The sequence below is a fragment of the Pectinophora gossypiella genome, chromosome 6, assembly GCF_024362695.1.
Source record: "Pectinophora gossypiella chromosome 6, ilPecGoss1.1, whole genome shotgun sequence".
Classification (NCBI taxonomy): domain Eukaryota; kingdom Metazoa; phylum Arthropoda; class Insecta; order Lepidoptera; family Gelechiidae; genus Pectinophora; species Pectinophora gossypiella.
The window spans coordinates 15,266,508-15,282,998 of record NC_065409.1 but is presented as its reverse complement, the minus strand read 5'-3'; the positions used below and the strand labels follow the sequence as shown (position 1 = coordinate 15,282,998).

The window sequence follows — 16,491 nt, the reverse complement described above, 5'->3', positions numbered from 1 at the left end:
TAGATCGCACAGGGTTTCTTTAGTAAATAAGAGATCTGGGGTCCAATCAAGTTGGCCAGTGTTTCTACATTCTTAATGTCCCTCGGCAATTATCGCATTTCTGAATACAAACGAATGTTAATTTAGTTTCCATATTCAATAAAATACAAAACAACAATAAAATACTCTGTTCTGAATTCAAATTCTGATACACTTAATCTAATGATTGATGGAAATGGAAATTAAATTTGCATTCGTTTGTATTTGGAATTGCGATGATTGCTGAGAAATATTTAGAAAATAGAAGTACTGTATTACCTTATCTTCTTGAAGTGTTTACAGAAGATAATCAAAGTCTTGTTCATTCCATTCACTAGGAAAAGCACAGTTGTTCCAAAATGCGTCGTCGACACAATATAAAGTAGAATCAAACTCGTCTGCATGTATTTCCCTTACGTATCTAATGTTTTCCACCCAAGATAGGTCATTTTGAACGGCTGGACTGTAAATCTTTGGCACAGTTTTGAGGTTAATTTCGTTAGTAACAGTGTTCATCATTTTTATTTGCGAGTTTTGGCATGCCTTTATTTGATTGTTCATTTCATGTAACAAAATATTATTCTCTGAATTTACATTTGTTACTTGAAATATTTTTTTGTTTTCAAGTTTATCGACGGCACCTGCAGATGTTGAGGAAGATTGATAGGACACTTTGTGTTCTTTGCCTGTCTTCTTTTTACGAGTGACTGCAGTTGCTTTATTCATCTTTATATTCTTCCTGCTGATTTCGTTTTTTTTCTTATGGTCACCTTTATTTCGCCTTTTTCTTTGTTTCTTATTTTTCACGTTGTTTTCTGTTAAATCTACTACATCTTGAATTTCATTTTGATTTTGAAAACGTACTTTTGGGCACACCAATTTTGCTGGTTTCGAATTTGTTTCAGAAATTTTGTTTGTTTTAATAACAAATTTTGGACACTTTACATTTTCTACTGCCGAATTCGGATTTGGTAACACCTTATCTATCTTAGCCTGATTTTGACCGTCCAAATATTCAGTATCATTGAAATTATGTGTTCCATCGAAGTTTAAGTTATTAAGTATGCTTTGAGAACAATCGTCAGGTGTTCCTAGAAGAATTTCGTTTGTTATAGACAAATTAGACATCGCTCTATGTATTTCTACATCCACCAATACTTTCTGCGGGCTAGTAACCTCTTCATCATCGCTACAAATGTTTATAGTCTCAATTTCTGGAGCATTTTTTTCTAGTGTACTGACAGTAGGTTCGTTAACTTCTGTTGACTGGCTGAGGAGGTTGCTTTCTTGGTCAGGTAAAGAGTATGTAGGGGAGGGGCAGGTATTTTGAGTAAACATTGCCTTTGACGTATTTTCAAAAAAGTTGTTACCGACAAGTGGCTGTTGATTTTCCATAATTACAGCTTTCATGCAACGTGTAATCTTTTCTATTACCTAAAAAGCACAATCATTAGTAGATATGTTAGTATACAGGGTGCTAGTGACATCGTAACGAATACTGAGGGGGATGATTCTGAGTTGATATCAAGTGAAATTTCCTGTCAGAAAATTCATGAAAGTTTTAGTGTTTTTCTTTTTTCATTATTTCCAGTTCCATTTTCCATACTTTTGCGACGGAAAATTCCACTTGATATCAACTCGGAATCAAAGTTTTCGTTACGATATCACTAACGCCCTGTATAAGTATTTTGATCATACAGGATACAGTAAGTTATTTCTACCAAAGGTGTTTGTTATAGATACCTCTGTTAAAGACGGCGACATGCGCGTCTAGAGGAATATGATAGCCATACTAAGCCCGATCAATTAGACAATGTACAAAATGCATGGAGGTAAAAATAAAAAATGCATGTGAAAACTTGGAGCGTTTTTAGAGAACAAACAAGTTAAACGTCTTTATTATTACCTGGAGAGATCTCGCATCATCAGAACACAGAATCTTACAAGTGGTCATTTCATCTATGTAGGCCACAGCTTCTGTTACTGATATAGCCTTGTTCTTATAAACGTGTTCGTCTATTTTCATGCTTATTGAAATCAATCTCGTCGCTAACAGTTTTTTCTGCAAGTATATTGTATTTAATTATCTCGTATGTACGTATCCAATAGTAGTACAAGTTAAATTTTGAGATCAAATGTTAGGGTAGGTATTCATTACGTTGCATTGCAATTTTTGTTAACTTTTTTAGGTTGGTGGTTTTTTAGGTGGACAGGCAGAGGAAAACCTAGAAGGACATACATTGACCAAATTGGAGATGTCCTTACAAAAGGCTCAGTACGATCTACTTTGAACCGACGACGTGCGAGTATGAAACGATTGATGAATGCAGAGGAAGCAAGAGAAGTGTGTCAGGATCGAAGCAAATGGAATTCCATATCTCTGTTTACCCCGGTGGGTAAAAAGCGTGAGTTTATGTATTTGAATACTTGCCGCTTTCATCATTTTGTTGTTCAAATATCCGGTCTACGTGGTAATTTGAAGATTCCCATCCCAAACTTTAAATTTTAATTATTAGGTATTTACGTAGATAGTCGAAAATAACCTTCGTTTTACTCACCTCCTGCTTATTATTAAAGTTTTTACTTTTGCGTACGTTATTAATGTTATTATTGTTGCGTTTGCGTCTCATATTCGATTTCGTTATTAGCTGTAGGTACTTATTATAAATTAATAAATTAAACTACTCTTTTCACTTATCGCAGAAGTAAATTTAAAGTGTAAAACATATCTATTCATGCGCGGTAAAATACTTTTTTTTACCTACGCCCATTTAAGGTACAGGCTAAGATCATGAGACCATGCAGCCTAGACATCAGTAGGTAAGCTTTCTGTGCTTTGTAAATTCGATAAGTAATGTCTTCGGTAAACGCGGCAAAATACTTTTTAAAGTTTTGTTTGTGCAAAGACTTTACTCCATACAGCCTAAGTAAAAGCTGAAAAAGCGCTGTATGTTACCCTAAACTGCAAAAAAGGGAGTAGGTAAGATTAATGTACGTCATTCATGCGGCCTTGTAAAAATAATTAAAATATAGTTCAAAAATTCTACACGTGCAGATAAATCAGTGTTATCGGCAGGATGACATTATTCAGTTGAATTTCCTGATTACATAATGTTTAGATAACTTAATACCATTATAATAATTCAGCCTTCAGTGTTGTCAGAGAGGAGCTAACTATAACTTGTAACTGGAGTATGGTATATTTTGTAAGATTGTTTTTTATTTTTTAATAAGTAAAGGCAGAACCCGAGATGGGTTTCGCTACATGCGTATTGATCCTGTTATGCGGGATTTACTTCTGCGAAGCTGGTTATGGAGCTCCACCGCCAGTGTAAGTTTTTATTATTTACTTTTAACGATTATAAGGTTTCATTATATATTTGGTAAAAAAGAACTGGATTATTAGGTACTAACTCAATTTAGAACTACGGATCATGTTTCGCGGCAAAACAGGTCTCCGTAGCTAAACGACTACAACTAGCTACGGCAAGCACAATGTATTTTTTAATGTTTTAATTATTCTTTCTTGAGACTATTGGACAACATAACATAAGCTCACAACAATATTCCCAATTGGGGTTATTTTTACATCCATGGCATGATGATCTATATAAACACGCTTCACCGAGCTTTTTGTTAGACCAACGTGGTTACTGGTGAAATCGACTATAATCTTCATTAAGAAACTGTTTGTGAAAATTTTATAATGCATTGTGAGTTCACCGGCTTGCTGCTCAATCGGGGAGCGCCGGTTCGTACCCTAGTACTGGACTTGCGCCACTAAAGCGCGCGGTTGTTACACGCAATGCGATTAACGCACAATTATATATAAGTAGGTACGTAATTGAGTTTGGTGTGTCCGTGGCTCACGTTCGATAGGTCTCCCATAATACCAGCGCCGCGGCCCGTGCTAAGCACGTGTCACGGCATTATGCTGAGGGAGATCCTTTTTTATTTTGGGCGCCTCCATTGTGTCTGTATTATTTGTCTTTTTGTCTTTGTTTTTTTTTTTTCTATTTTTTTTTATTTCTGTAATGTAAGTTTGTAAATGTGGCGTCCAATATGGAAATAAATATTTTCTTTCTTTCTTTCTTTCTTTTTTTTCTTTCTTTATGTTTTTTTCATTCAATGTTTGTTTCTTTTTGGTGGTTGCCTGGAAGAAATTGGTCTAGAGCAATAAGGCCGCCCAAATTGTACTGTATTCATGTGTTATGTCTGATTGTTGAAATTTTCGTTCTGTGCAATAAAGTATATTTGATTTGATTTGATTTGATCATTTTATATCAGGTAATAACTGCGCTTGCCGCTGCGTCAACCGCGTAAAACAATGGTTTGTAATTATATTACCTGATTTGAAATGATGTGCGTTAATCGCATTGCCTATAACGCAGCGTTTATCGCTTTACACAGTTGGCTCGACCATTATTAGACGGCGATTCGGCTCACAAGGATGTGATCACGTTAATCTAACAGAAAGCTCGGTGAGTGTGGGAACTTAGTACATCTTGGATGTACCTCTGACTACCTAAATTGGGATATTTTGAGCTTATGTTGTTTGTTATGTTTGCAGCCAATCTGACGTCCAGGCGCCGTCATACGCACCACCATACGCGAAGCATCGCAGCGGTTACGCAAAGACCGGTTATTCATCGAGGAAGACTTCCTACCACGGTAGTAAGACCAGCTACACGAAGACGAAAAGCGGGTCCAGCAGGAGCGGAACCAAAACCTCATACAGCCATTCAAAATCCTGGTCTTCTCAAAATGGATCTCCGTAAGTTAGATCAAATAGAAAATGTAACATAAATAGTCTATCTTACTTTTTGGACAATCAGGTGATCAGCCTGTAATGTTCTAACCAAACTAGGAATCACAAAGTGATTTTTGTGATATGTCCCTACCAAACAAAAAGTAAGATGATCAGTGCTTCGGTGGGCACGTTAAGCCGTTGGTCCCGGTTACTACATACTGATGTAAGTAAGTAGTCGTTACATGAGCCATGTTTGCCTTTGGCGGGTCAATAATAACCCTGACACCAGGGTTGATGGGGTTGGGAATTCACCTCACAACCCACACGATAGAAGAACAAGGTAAATAGTCTATACCTATACTGCTAAGCACAGCTCCCCCTCAATCAACCACAGTAATTATAAACCATACTCCAGTCTCCACCACGATTCTTCACTGCTGGTTGATATAAAGTCATCATTCTTGATACGAAATCCCAAGATGGATATGATGAGATGTGATTGGCCTAAGCTTGCTGGTATTAGAACCGGGAAAGCGGTACAAATTGATAGATAGTTTTAAAAAACATTGTACATCACATTTAAAATTAGAACATTAATCGATCATATTCGGCTTTTCGGCGGGAAACGGGAACGGGACAGTTGCTTTCTTCATTGAGTAATCTAAATAAATAATACGAAGTGGTGTTTTGTGGTTAATGATCGCATTAAGTTAGTCGGAAGACATTCGCGAGTGTTATTATATTGGAGTATTCAAGGAACAAAGTGTATCTGCCTATTTTCGCTTCGTGCCGGGAAGCCGCTTCATAACTCAAAAGTTTATGCGGACTTTTGAGTTAATTCGTTTGGGGTTCGGAGTAGGAGTCTACTCCGAGGGTGGGAGCTTAGGTTTCATCATCATCACCTTTCATCATTTCATTAATCATCAAGAAAAAAAATACGTCTGACATGGCTGTATGGGCATAGTTCCCTTTGCCTTACCCTTCGGGGAAAACCAAAACAAAAAAAAAAATCGATCATATTCATATAACAAATATTCTTTGAATCGATTTGTAATTATTTCCGAAGACGGAGGGTAACTATTTTATGACAGCTATTTTTTTTTTAATTTTCCCGCGGATTTTTTGGAAACTATCCTTCGATACGCGTCACGCACGTGCAGGCAGTGACAGGCAGTTATCATAATTAATTTTAAGAATAGTGAATTATTTGTAATTTACGAAGTAAAAGGTATTATACTAAATTGCGGGTGTTTAATTGATGGACAATAGCTTTCGAAATGGATAGGAGCCCGGGATTTTGTTTACGGTTTCATTTAAAATCCAGCTTTATTATCATTCAAAATTCTTTCCCTGCTTTGTGCGCAGCGTGTATATGGTCGCAAATGTCGTGTAGGTACAGGTTGGAAAAAAGTTGTCGGTATTTTTTAATGTACTACACCACATAAAGAAAACCAGAGAACCTGGTTTTAGAGACTTTTGGCGGGAACGGGACGGTTGCTTTCTTCATTAAATAATCTAAATAATTCATACAAAGTGGTGTTTTGTGGTTAATGATCGCATTAAGTTAGTCGGAAAACATTCGGGATAGTGTTATTATATTGGAATATTCAATAATCAAAATGTAGGTGCCTATCGATTTTCGCTTCGTGTCAAGAAGCCGCTTCATGACTCGAAAGTTTATGCGGAGTTTTAATTTAATTCGTTTGTGGTTCGGAGTAGGAGTCTGCTCCGAGGGTGGGGGCTTAGGTTTCATCATTCATCCTCATCACCTTTAATATTTATGTTTCAGACCAAAATACGAAGAATTCCATGGTAACGCGCAGCAATCGTACGCAGGTTAGTCCTCATTTTATTATGTTTACTTTTTTAACTTCCACTGACGACCATTTGTCAGGCCAAATGGAAAATACCATCCCATGCTAATAGTCTATAATTCGAATATAAAAAATAACCAACGACCGTGATGTAACTAGTGGTTGTCTAATGTTTACCACCGAAGCAACGGTACCGGGTTTGAATCCCGGCCGAAACAACTCAAGTAGGTTATATTGTTTCTCTGCCAATCTGCAGTAGTGATATTCCGGAATCCCGGACCTGAGTACCGAAATCCTGGCATTCATTATCGTCGAATTCCAGGCTTTTACAGGATTATTCAATTTTACGATTTTTAAGTCTTTCTATGCCCATTTGTTGCAATGTTATAAACTAATAGGAATATTCTCTGAATCATTTGATTTGCGATTGTGATTTGAAAGACTAATGTTTTTTAAGATACCAATAATAGGTTAGCTCGACTCTGAATTTTGAATACCCACGAAAACCCATTAGACCACGGAGGCTGTCATATGTAACACTACACAATACATAAGTCCATTAAGTCACACATGGCATGATGAGTCTTCTTCTAAAACTCCCATCCCTATCGGGCGTCAGTGTCCACCACCGCAAAGTCTTCCCTTTACTGAGCCTTTTGAGAGCGCGGCTGCGTCTCTTCAGTCATTTTTTTATATTATCCAGCCAGATTATCTTCTTTCTCAATCTATTTTCCCCACCCATCAATTTTCCCTTCCAAAATTTCTTTCAATATGTGGTATCTACATGATGAGTAGACTTACGAAAAGGTTTTATGAAGCGGGTGGTGTAGAGTTGGAAGAGGAAGACCTAGCTGTACATACCGCGATCAGATCTAGGATGTTTCAAAGAACATGTCAAAAGTATACTTTTGACATGTTATTTCCGGCATATATGCCGGCGAGCGAGCAAGTCTTTGATGAGAGTGTAATTCTGTGGTCTCTGCCTCAACGGGAAATAGGCGTGATATGTACCTATGACATGATCGCTTAGCTCACTACGAGTAGGTACGTCATGAATGCTATGATAAGCGTCATGGAACATTCTCAGTTTTTCATTTCGTCCTTGAGAGATAATGTGCAAATGTTAAATAATTATTTAACAGCTACGTAAATCCTGTAAACATTAGGTAAGTATAACGATTATCATTTGCGTAGGACGGGGTGGCAACGGAAGCAGTGTGGATGTTTAGATTAGAGCGTGTTTACCAGCGTAACTCCGTTATAGACCCAACGACCGAACTGTGCCAATGTCACTGATTGCAGTAGGTTAGGTCAAACATTATCAGTATAATGCAGGCTAAATGCAGAGGATGAACGACGGATATGCTTCTAGTTTTGAAACGTTTTATCATACACATTGTTGACAATTGCAACATAAAAATACCTTTTTAAAAAAAGGTTATAAAAATATTAATTCTTTACTATTTTAAATTAATTTTGTATTCATGGATCTTCTCTTATTGTCGGACGTGTTTATAACCTTTGTAATTACCTACTAAAACTGAATTATATGCGAAGTGGCAAAACAATCAGCGCTTCTTTAATACAGTCTGCGAGTGGTGAAATACTTAATCAATCCACGCACATTTAATTACACATACATGAACTCGTAAGCAGAGCCACAAGTAATCAAACACAATTTCCAGCCACTGTTTGTTGGTACGAAGTTTTAAGATGGATATGATCGAAAGAAAAAGCCACTACCAGTTATAAAATACTTTATTACTATATCTAATTCACTCTAGTACTCTCCATAACACAATTAAACTCCCTTAAATTATCTTAAATTTTTTTCTCCATCGCGCCATTCTGCCTTAATGACAACTCCTTCGCGTAATGATCCTTCGCGGCAGCAAGCCGCGGGTTGGCGCCAACGTCGCACGATTTGTTTTTTAAAATACGATTAGATTTACGCAATCGCTAACATGATGAACCTTATGATGACAAGGGATCAGCCTATCGCCTAAACAGTTGTCCGTCATGTTAGAAAGAACACTATCTCTCTGTCAGGTGTTACGACATGCCCGGGAAGATAAGCTCTGCGTGTCTATGCTCTTAAACAGTTCCACCAACCCGTAGTGTAGCAATGTGGAGCAGCGTGGTGGAGTGTGCTCCATACACTCTCCGGTTGATTGAGGGGAGGCCTGTGCCTTCCAGAGGGATGTATATAGGCTGTTTATGTTATGTCTGTTATCCATGAAATTGGAAGATTAAACGAAGACAACTTTGAACAGCGCCATCTATATTATTTTTGGTGAACGTAGCCTGGAAAGTTCGTCATTGCTAAATTGCATTAGTCTTTGATGAGAGCGGAGGAAGCGATTGTGGTGTGCCAAGATCGTAGTAAGCGGAATTCCGTGATCTCTGCCTATCCCAACGGGAAATAAGCGTGATGTTATGTAAGTATGTTATGTGTATACAAATGAACCTTCTCGTTTCAAATGACAGCGAAGTGCCAGCCGGACTGCAAGAACAATGGCATCTGCGTGGACACAAACACTTGCCAATGCCCGCCCAACTTCAAGGGTAAATACTGCGAGGTCGCCTCCAAGCCCTGCCTCTCCTACCCGCCGCTGCCCGCCAACGCTATGAGGAAATGCTCGCAGGAGTACGTATACATTGTTTGAGATTATCATCATTAACACACATAATAGGACTGCTTCCCTAAGGACAGACCTAGATTCATCATTACAGGTCTTTACTTACCTACCCGACATATTGAGTTAAACTCAATGATATTTAATATTTAAACGTATTTGATGCCAAAAATATGCCTTTCCTAAAGTGTACATACATTTTATAAATAATTAGTTATCTGTATTATTGCTATGTTATTTTGAAGTGTAAAACTAGTGTTATAACTTTATAAGTTTCCATAAGGTTCAACCGGCGTAACATTGTAAATTATATGTAAGTACTATGAACTCGACTGTGTCAGTTACTTAGTGATTTAATACTTATATCAAATAAAGAACTTTGAAAAAGAAACAAACAAACAACAATAGATTCATCATTCATTTGAATATGTAAAAAAACCAAATGTATTAACCACACAACACACACACACAACTTACATACCCACATTCCAATACTTGATGTAACCCATTCTTATTCAATTTTATATTTATATTTTAAGTTTCCTGTGGTTATTATTATTGTTGGTTTTGCGTCAATTTTACAAGACTTGTTTCCCATTGTCCACGGTTTCCTAAGATGCAGGCTCGCCTAGTTTGGGAACCTCTGTTCATTTTGTAAAACTAGTAACTATTGTACCCTACCTCAAACATATACCTTCTTTCTTATTTTTTATATTAATTCTGATAATAAAACCAAAAAAGTAAAATAAAATAAAAATTAATAAATAAATAAAAATAAAATAATAAAAAAGAAACTTTTTTTTGAACCATTAGAATGAAAAATAAGCCCACCGCACAATGCAGCGAGTGCCAGTCACACAAAGAATAGATATAAACCTATGTAGTCGCTAACTCCTTCGTTTATCTTCTAGGTTCTGCACAGTCCAGTGCATGGAGAACCACAGGTTTGCCGGACTAGGAACAACTGTGGTCAACTTGAAGTGTGGAGTCAACGGCGTGTGGGAGCCGACGGTACCTTTGCTGGCGAGTGTACCAGACTGCGAGCCTATTTGTAACCCACCATGCTCCAACGGAGGACTCTGTCTGTCTGTCAACATCTGTCAGTGCCCCGCTGAGTATAGAGGCCCACAGTGTCAATATGGTAAGGTTTCTCGGCTGGCTTGATTAAAGTTACATTTCAATTTATGGAGTCTTCTTCTATCGTGTGGGTAGTGAGGTGGACCAACCTCATCAACCCTGGTGTCAAGGTTACTATTGAGCCGCCAAAGGCCCCTGACATGGCTCATGTAACGACTACTTACTTACATCAGTAAGTAGTAACCGGGACCAACGGCTTAACGTGCCTTCCGAAGCCCGGATCATCTTACCTTTTGGACAATCAGGTGATCAGCCCGTAATGTCCTAACCAAACTATGGAACACAAAGTGATTTTTGTGATATGTCCCCACCGGGATTCGAACCCGGGACCTCCGGATCGTGAGCCCAACGCTCAACCACTGGACCACGGAGGCCGCTTAATGTATGCAGTGATTCAGATGGTTTAAAGTAAGTGAGAGCGATCCAGAGTCTGTAGTCTTAGAACTCAAGTAAGACCACACGTAGAGGAAGACCTAGAAGGACGTACATTGATCAAATTGGAGATGTCCTTAGAAAAGGTTCAGTAGGATCGGTACTCTCAAAAAGGTTCACTCGGAAAGGTTCGATTGATCAATGTGGAGGAAGCAAGATCGAGAAATGTGTCAGGATCGAAGCAAATAGAATTCCATAGTCTCTGCTTACCCCGGTGGGAAATAGGCGTGAGTATGTATGTAAGACCAGACGTATGAGACCGGCGCGCGATACGAATTGGTGCGGGCGGTGGGTTACCGTTCTTTGTAAGATTATTCTTTATTCTATGCCATGAGGTAAAATATTAAAACTTCTCAAAGCATAACGTCTGAAGTGCCGTTGTCATATAGTTATTATATCATTCGGAATTTTACTAGGTGGATGGTGATATGTTTGGCCTACCCAAACACCAACGTTATTCAGCCCTTTTTTTAAGTTGGGAAATGCGTTACGCATACCACGCCGCCCGGGGGGACGACGTGGTTATGTGGGACTCCCCGGGTGTCGCAACCCGGTAAACCCACTAAAACCCAACGGTGTTCCTCCTTGCCGCCGTGTGGCGGGGATACGGGAACGCAATTGCACACAACCGCGTCCCCGCCGGCGGATGCCCTTTGGGGCCTAGCGCCAAACAGCGCGTTTTCCAGCCCTTCACAATATTCAGTGTCTAATTCCCCTGAATTCCCATTAGTTTTACCGAGAAGTCCTACCAGTTGGACTATTGGGAATTTCCTTTTTTTTTCGTAGCAACCACCGCGTGTGACGTCCGCCGGCTGGGTTTCAACGGAGGCTACAACTGTTTCGGCGACGCTGACAGTTTCTCCTGCCAGCTGAACTGTCCCGCTGGAGCGACCTTCAACTCTCCTCCGAGTGACCTGTATGTCTGCACCTACGCCACCGGGGTCTTCCAGCCGCAACCCATTCCACAATGTGTTTTCAGTAAGTGCATTTATCTATCCATTCAGCATGTTTCCACCCACTCCTTGATATAGCCTCTCTTTTCATTTTACGTTTGAGAAACTGGTAATTTTATAGCTCTTGAGATTTTTTGTGTATGAGCAGAAGAAAAATAATTAATGATGATGGTCATAGATCTAATAACCCACAAAAACCAACACGAGAGAAGAGAAGAATAAAAATTAATGTCAAAAAAAACCTGAAAATTGGTATTTTCAAAAGAAAGTTTATTTTTTTTTAAATAAGTGTGATGTTGATGATTTCACTTACAATACGCGTACCACAAATCACATGAAATTGTGGTTAAACACAAATCTATTTTTATTAAAAAAACTGTTTTATTACTTATATATCGTATTTCTGCAGATGAACATGAAACAGTTCACATAATAAGAAATGGAAGTGAACGTAGCAGTTACGAAGGACATGGTAGCTACGGACACCATAGCAGCTACGAACACCACAGTGGGTACGAAGAACAACAAAGTGGCTTCGAGCAACAAAGCGGCTTCGAGCAACAAAGTGGCTTCGAGCAACAAAGCGGCTTCGAGCAACAAAGTGGCTTTGAAAACAATGCCACAGAAGGTTTAGAACAACATACTGTGTCACAACAACAGAGTGGGTTTGAAATAGTAGGCCAAAGCAAAGGAAGTAACCTTGTCGTTCAGGACTTTACACCGAAAGGCGGCGTTTGCTTAACCTGGGCTGGCGTACATTACAAGACTTTTGATGGTAAAATCTATAGGTAAGAATTAGTTTATTCATTTAATAGGCTATTATCCACCCGCATTTGAATGAGATACTTTTTACGTAACGAAATATTTGTATTTGTTGTTTTGTTATATGTTTGTTTTGTTTTGTTATATGTATGTTTTGCCTATCGATAGGTGTCACTAACACCACACCCTGTATGTGAGAATTTGTGTATTCAACACCTCACCACAACATAACACTCCAACACTTAACACTTTGAAAATACAAATTGACAATATTGTCTTGTTTTTGTGTGTCCTTTTATAATAAACAATCTCTCTTATTTTTGAATTGGGTAGTTTCCTGGGTCAAAGATAAATTATAATATTCTGATTACTAACTAAAGACAACAAAAAAAGTGTCATTTTTTTTTGACGTGACTTATTGTAGGTTTGCCGCAGATGGCATTAACTACTTGGCCGGACTAAAGACGTCAAAAAACGTTTTCTTTCTTCTATTTAACTTATTTACGAATTTTAATAAGTCGGACAAATTATCACGTTTTTCCATGTCGTCACAGTGTGCTTTTTCATACAGATTCGTGTTTTGACGTTTAGTAAAAAGTAACTGATTTGACTAGTTGGAAACTACCCTATTCCACTTACAACGATCCTGACGCACCACGTTCGGTTCTTCTAGTCGTGTCACTCTCGAACTCTTTTTATAGTTATTTTTTGTTTCAGTTTTCAATCCCCTTGCCCACACATCCTGCTGAGGGACAAACGCGAACACAAGTATACTGTAGCAGTTAGACACGGAGAGTGTAAACGCCACGCCTACTGCCCAGCGGAGCTGACTGTCTACCTGGAAGACAAGATCTATGTGCTTGGCGTTGGAGGTATGTGTATCTGTTTATGATATAGTTATCATCTTTATGTGAAAATGAAAGAAAGTATAAGTGTGTGAAAGGTGTGAGTACTGAGATGACGACTGACGGAGATGGATACAAGGTCAATATTTAACTGTCGCCGTAAACTTAAGTTCTTATCGATATTTGGGAACGAACATTGGAATCGGATACCACCTTTGAATTATACATACATACATAAACTCACGCCTATTTCCCACCGGAATAAGCAGAGACTATAGAATTCCATTCCGAATTGCTTCGATCCTGACACACTTCTCTTGCTTCCTCCACACAGCGTTGAAATATTTCTAGATTATTTTAAAATAAATTACCACGTTAATACATTACTTAAACAACAACTATTTCCCAAATACAATTAACCAATCACAGCTCGTTTACAACACTCGCTGTTCGTTTCCAAACATCGATAAGAACTTAAGTTTACGGAGACAGTTAAATATAAATTGTCATAATGAAATGATTATTATTACAAATACAGCATGTATTTGCCAATAATCCACTTATATTTATGAATGCGACAGGGTTTTAAAGTGGATACCTGATACCGCTTGACTCATTTAGTGAGATCTTATCTTATTTAGCCTATACGATCCCACTGCTGGGCAAAGGCCTCCCCATGATTTAGTGAGATGTCACAGATTATTACTAACCTGACCTGTAAATACGAGGGTTCGGTTGGAGGACCAGATTAGTAGTCGCTTCTGTAAAAACCAGGTGATGTAGGAGATGAGGTGACAATTTAGTAGCTTTTTTAATTAAAATCGTATCCCCCCCCCCCCAGAGGACGGGTCAGTGATGTTCCGCAGCACGCACCGCCTGATCCCCATCCCGGCGTCACTGCCAGGCATCAGAGTGTCCATGCCCAGTGACCAGGTCGTCGTCAACCTCGACTCGCAAGGGATCACACTGAAGTGGGATACTAATGTAAGTGTTCTCTTGAAACTTTGATCGGGGGAGAGCCCTAAGCGTTCCCTATTTGCCCTGCCAAGTAGTTGACATATGCGGTAAATAATTGATTTAAAAAAAATGAGATTTCGGTAGAACAGATTGAGTATAGCTCCATTAGGATTACAGCTGCCAGAACACTCATCGTAAGTGCGAGCGAGACGGATAACCCCCCCCCCCCACCCTTACTCTTTAGCGGCTTACGATCATTCAAAGAGAAAGTAAGAGGGGGTGAGAGCGACGCTACGCATTACTCTATGACAATGAGTACATTTTTCTGATATGTTTTTTTTTTGCACAAGTTTATACACTGTTGGGAGGTATTTCTGTCCTGCCCGGGCTGTAAGAGTAAGAGCGACGCGAATCGAAGCTAAAGTCATTGATTTCAAGTTGAGCTGTAATTAAATAAAGTTATTTTATTATGTGGAGACTTCTGAGCTAAAAAGGCAAGTTACTAATTGGGTCGTGAACTAGGTTCAAGATAAATTATGTAATTCTGATGACTAAATAAAGACGGATCTCAAAACTAATGAAAAACGTTTTCTTTTGTATATTTTTTTTAAGTTATTTATAAATTTTAACCATGAAAAATGTAATAATAAGTCCGACATTTTTCATACAAATTCCATAGTAATTTCGCGCTTTGTCGTTTGGTAAAAAGTAACTGATTTGACTAGTTGAAATTGAATTATTCTCAAAAATTTCAGACTCAAGTGGTAGTGGAAGGAAACGTCCAGATATGGAACAATACTGAAGGTCTTTGCGGTCTCCTAAACGGCATCCCGGACGACGATTTATTGACCAAAGAGGGAGAAATTGCTACAACCAAGTCTGTTTTGGCGTCGTCTTGGCAAATCAACAAGATTGGAGGTAAGCTGAGCCAAGTTGAAAAAGTTATAGAACTTCGTTATATTCATATTCATTTATTCCTTATAACAACTTTACATTGTGTTGTGTATATTCCCATTTACACGGTTTTTATGATATTTTTCAAATTACCATAAAATGGAATTCCATTTGCTTCGATCATAACATACTTCTCTTACTTCCTCTACGTTCATCAATCGTTTCATACACGCACGCTGGTTCAGAGTTGAACTGACTGAACTTTTTCTAAGGACAATGGTATTTTTAGAATCGAAAAGGCTGTTATACATTTTTTATATTATTTTGAGAAGCATAGAGTTCTTCAATGGTGACTGTGAACTGGTACCTAAAATAAATAAGGTTAACGTTACGCTACCGGTAGGCAATTACGGTACAGATATATACTATTGGTCTGTAAAATCGGCCCCATATTTTTATACCGGTATGATAACAGTACCGTAATCTTACTACAGAAAGCATATCCGTCTTGGTTTGATTGTTTTATCTGCACACAAAATATTTGTTTAAGATATTGTATATTTTATTGTTTTGTTTTAACAGCCTCCGTGGTCTAGTGGTTAAAGCGTTAGGCTCACGATCTGGGGGTCGGGGTTCGATTCCCGTTGGGAACATTGTCGAAATCACTTTGTAAGACTGTCCTTTGTTTGGTAAGCACTTTTCAGGCTTGAGTCATTGATTGATTGTCCGAAAAAGTCAGATGATTCCATGCTTCAGAGGCCACGTTAAGCCGTTGGTCCCGGTTATTAGCCGTAAAAAAAACACATCCACCAACCCGCATTGGAGCAGCGTGGTGGAGTATACTCCATACCCCCTCCGGTTGATTGAGGGGTGGCCTGTGCCCAGCAGTGGGACGTATATAGGCTGTTTATGTTATTGTTTTAATCCACATTTATATTTTGCAACAGATGTATGCAGTAACAACCCAGTGGAAGCCAATGCTTGCTCCACAAAGTCTGAAGCTGAGGTGAAGAAAGCTTTTCAGTTTTGTTCGAGTATCTTCAGCAAGGACAAGTTCCGGAAGTGCTCTAAGGCCATGGACGTCACCCAGTTGTTGGACACCTGTCAGTGGGACTACTGCGCATGTGTGGATAGCGAGAGTAAGTTTTGTCTTTGGGGTTCAAAAAGCCCACATGAAAGCAATTCATTTAAAAAAGCAATATTGCTATTTGACATTTGTGTGCATTGCGCACATACTTTTATATGCGTAAATGTCAAATTGCATTTATAGAGGAATTTCTTTGGAGTGGCCTT

The 16,491-nt window shown here is 38.6% G+C and overlaps 3 protein-coding genes across 3 annotated transcripts in view; 1 reads left to right on the top strand and 2 right to left on the bottom strand.

Annotated features, from left to right (window-relative positions):
* LOC126367801 (dnaJ homolog subfamily C member 1) overlaps positions 1–16,491 on the bottom strand; it is a 215,951-nt gene that overhangs the window by 138,743 nt on the left and 60,717 nt on the right. The window lies entirely within an intron of this gene.
* Positions 63–2,160, bottom strand: LOC126367805 (uncharacterized). The gene is made up of 2 exons (XM_050011555.1): positions 1,925–2,160; positions 63–1,452 (listed from the first exon to the last, which is right to left on the bottom strand). Exons 1-2 carry the CDS (start codon positions 2,042–2,044, stop codon positions 316–318), a joined length of 1,257 nt encoding a protein of 418 aa, XP_049867512.1. The 5' UTR covers positions 2,045–2,160; the 3' UTR covers positions 63–315.
* The window catches only part of LOC126367734 (hemocytin), a 66,584-nt gene continuing 53,270 nt past the window's right edge, over positions 3,178–16,491 (top strand). Inside the window, exons 1-11 of the mRNA XM_050011409.1 lie at positions 3,178–3,349; positions 4,589–4,792; positions 6,558–6,604; positions 9,070–9,229; positions 10,130–10,359; positions 11,574–11,765; positions 12,150–12,528; positions 13,220–13,374; positions 14,189–14,331; positions 15,060–15,222; positions 16,146–16,337. Coding sequence (XP_049867366.1) covers positions 3,270–3,349; positions 4,589–4,792; positions 6,558–6,604; positions 9,070–9,229; positions 10,130–10,359; positions 11,574–11,765; positions 12,150–12,528; positions 13,220–13,374; positions 14,189–14,331; positions 15,060–15,222; positions 16,146–16,337 — 1,945 coding nt within the window. The 5' untranslated portion in view covers positions 3,178–3,269. The remainder of the gene's footprint in view (positions 3,350–4,588; positions 4,793–6,557; positions 6,605–9,069; positions 9,230–10,129; positions 10,360–11,573; positions 11,766–12,149; positions 12,529–13,219; positions 13,375–14,188; positions 14,332–15,059; positions 15,223–16,145; positions 16,338–16,491) is intronic.

Bases quoted from the DNA above. Each gene is read 5' to 3' on its own strand.
- LOC126367805 (XM_050011555.1), bottom strand. From the start codon at position 2,044: ATGAAAATAGACGAACACGTTTATAAGAACAAGGCTATATCAGTAACA. The intron at 1,453-1,924 runs GTAATAATAAAG...TGTGCTTTTTAG, and splicing joins ATGATGCGAGATCTCTCCAG to GTAATAGAAAAGATTACACG.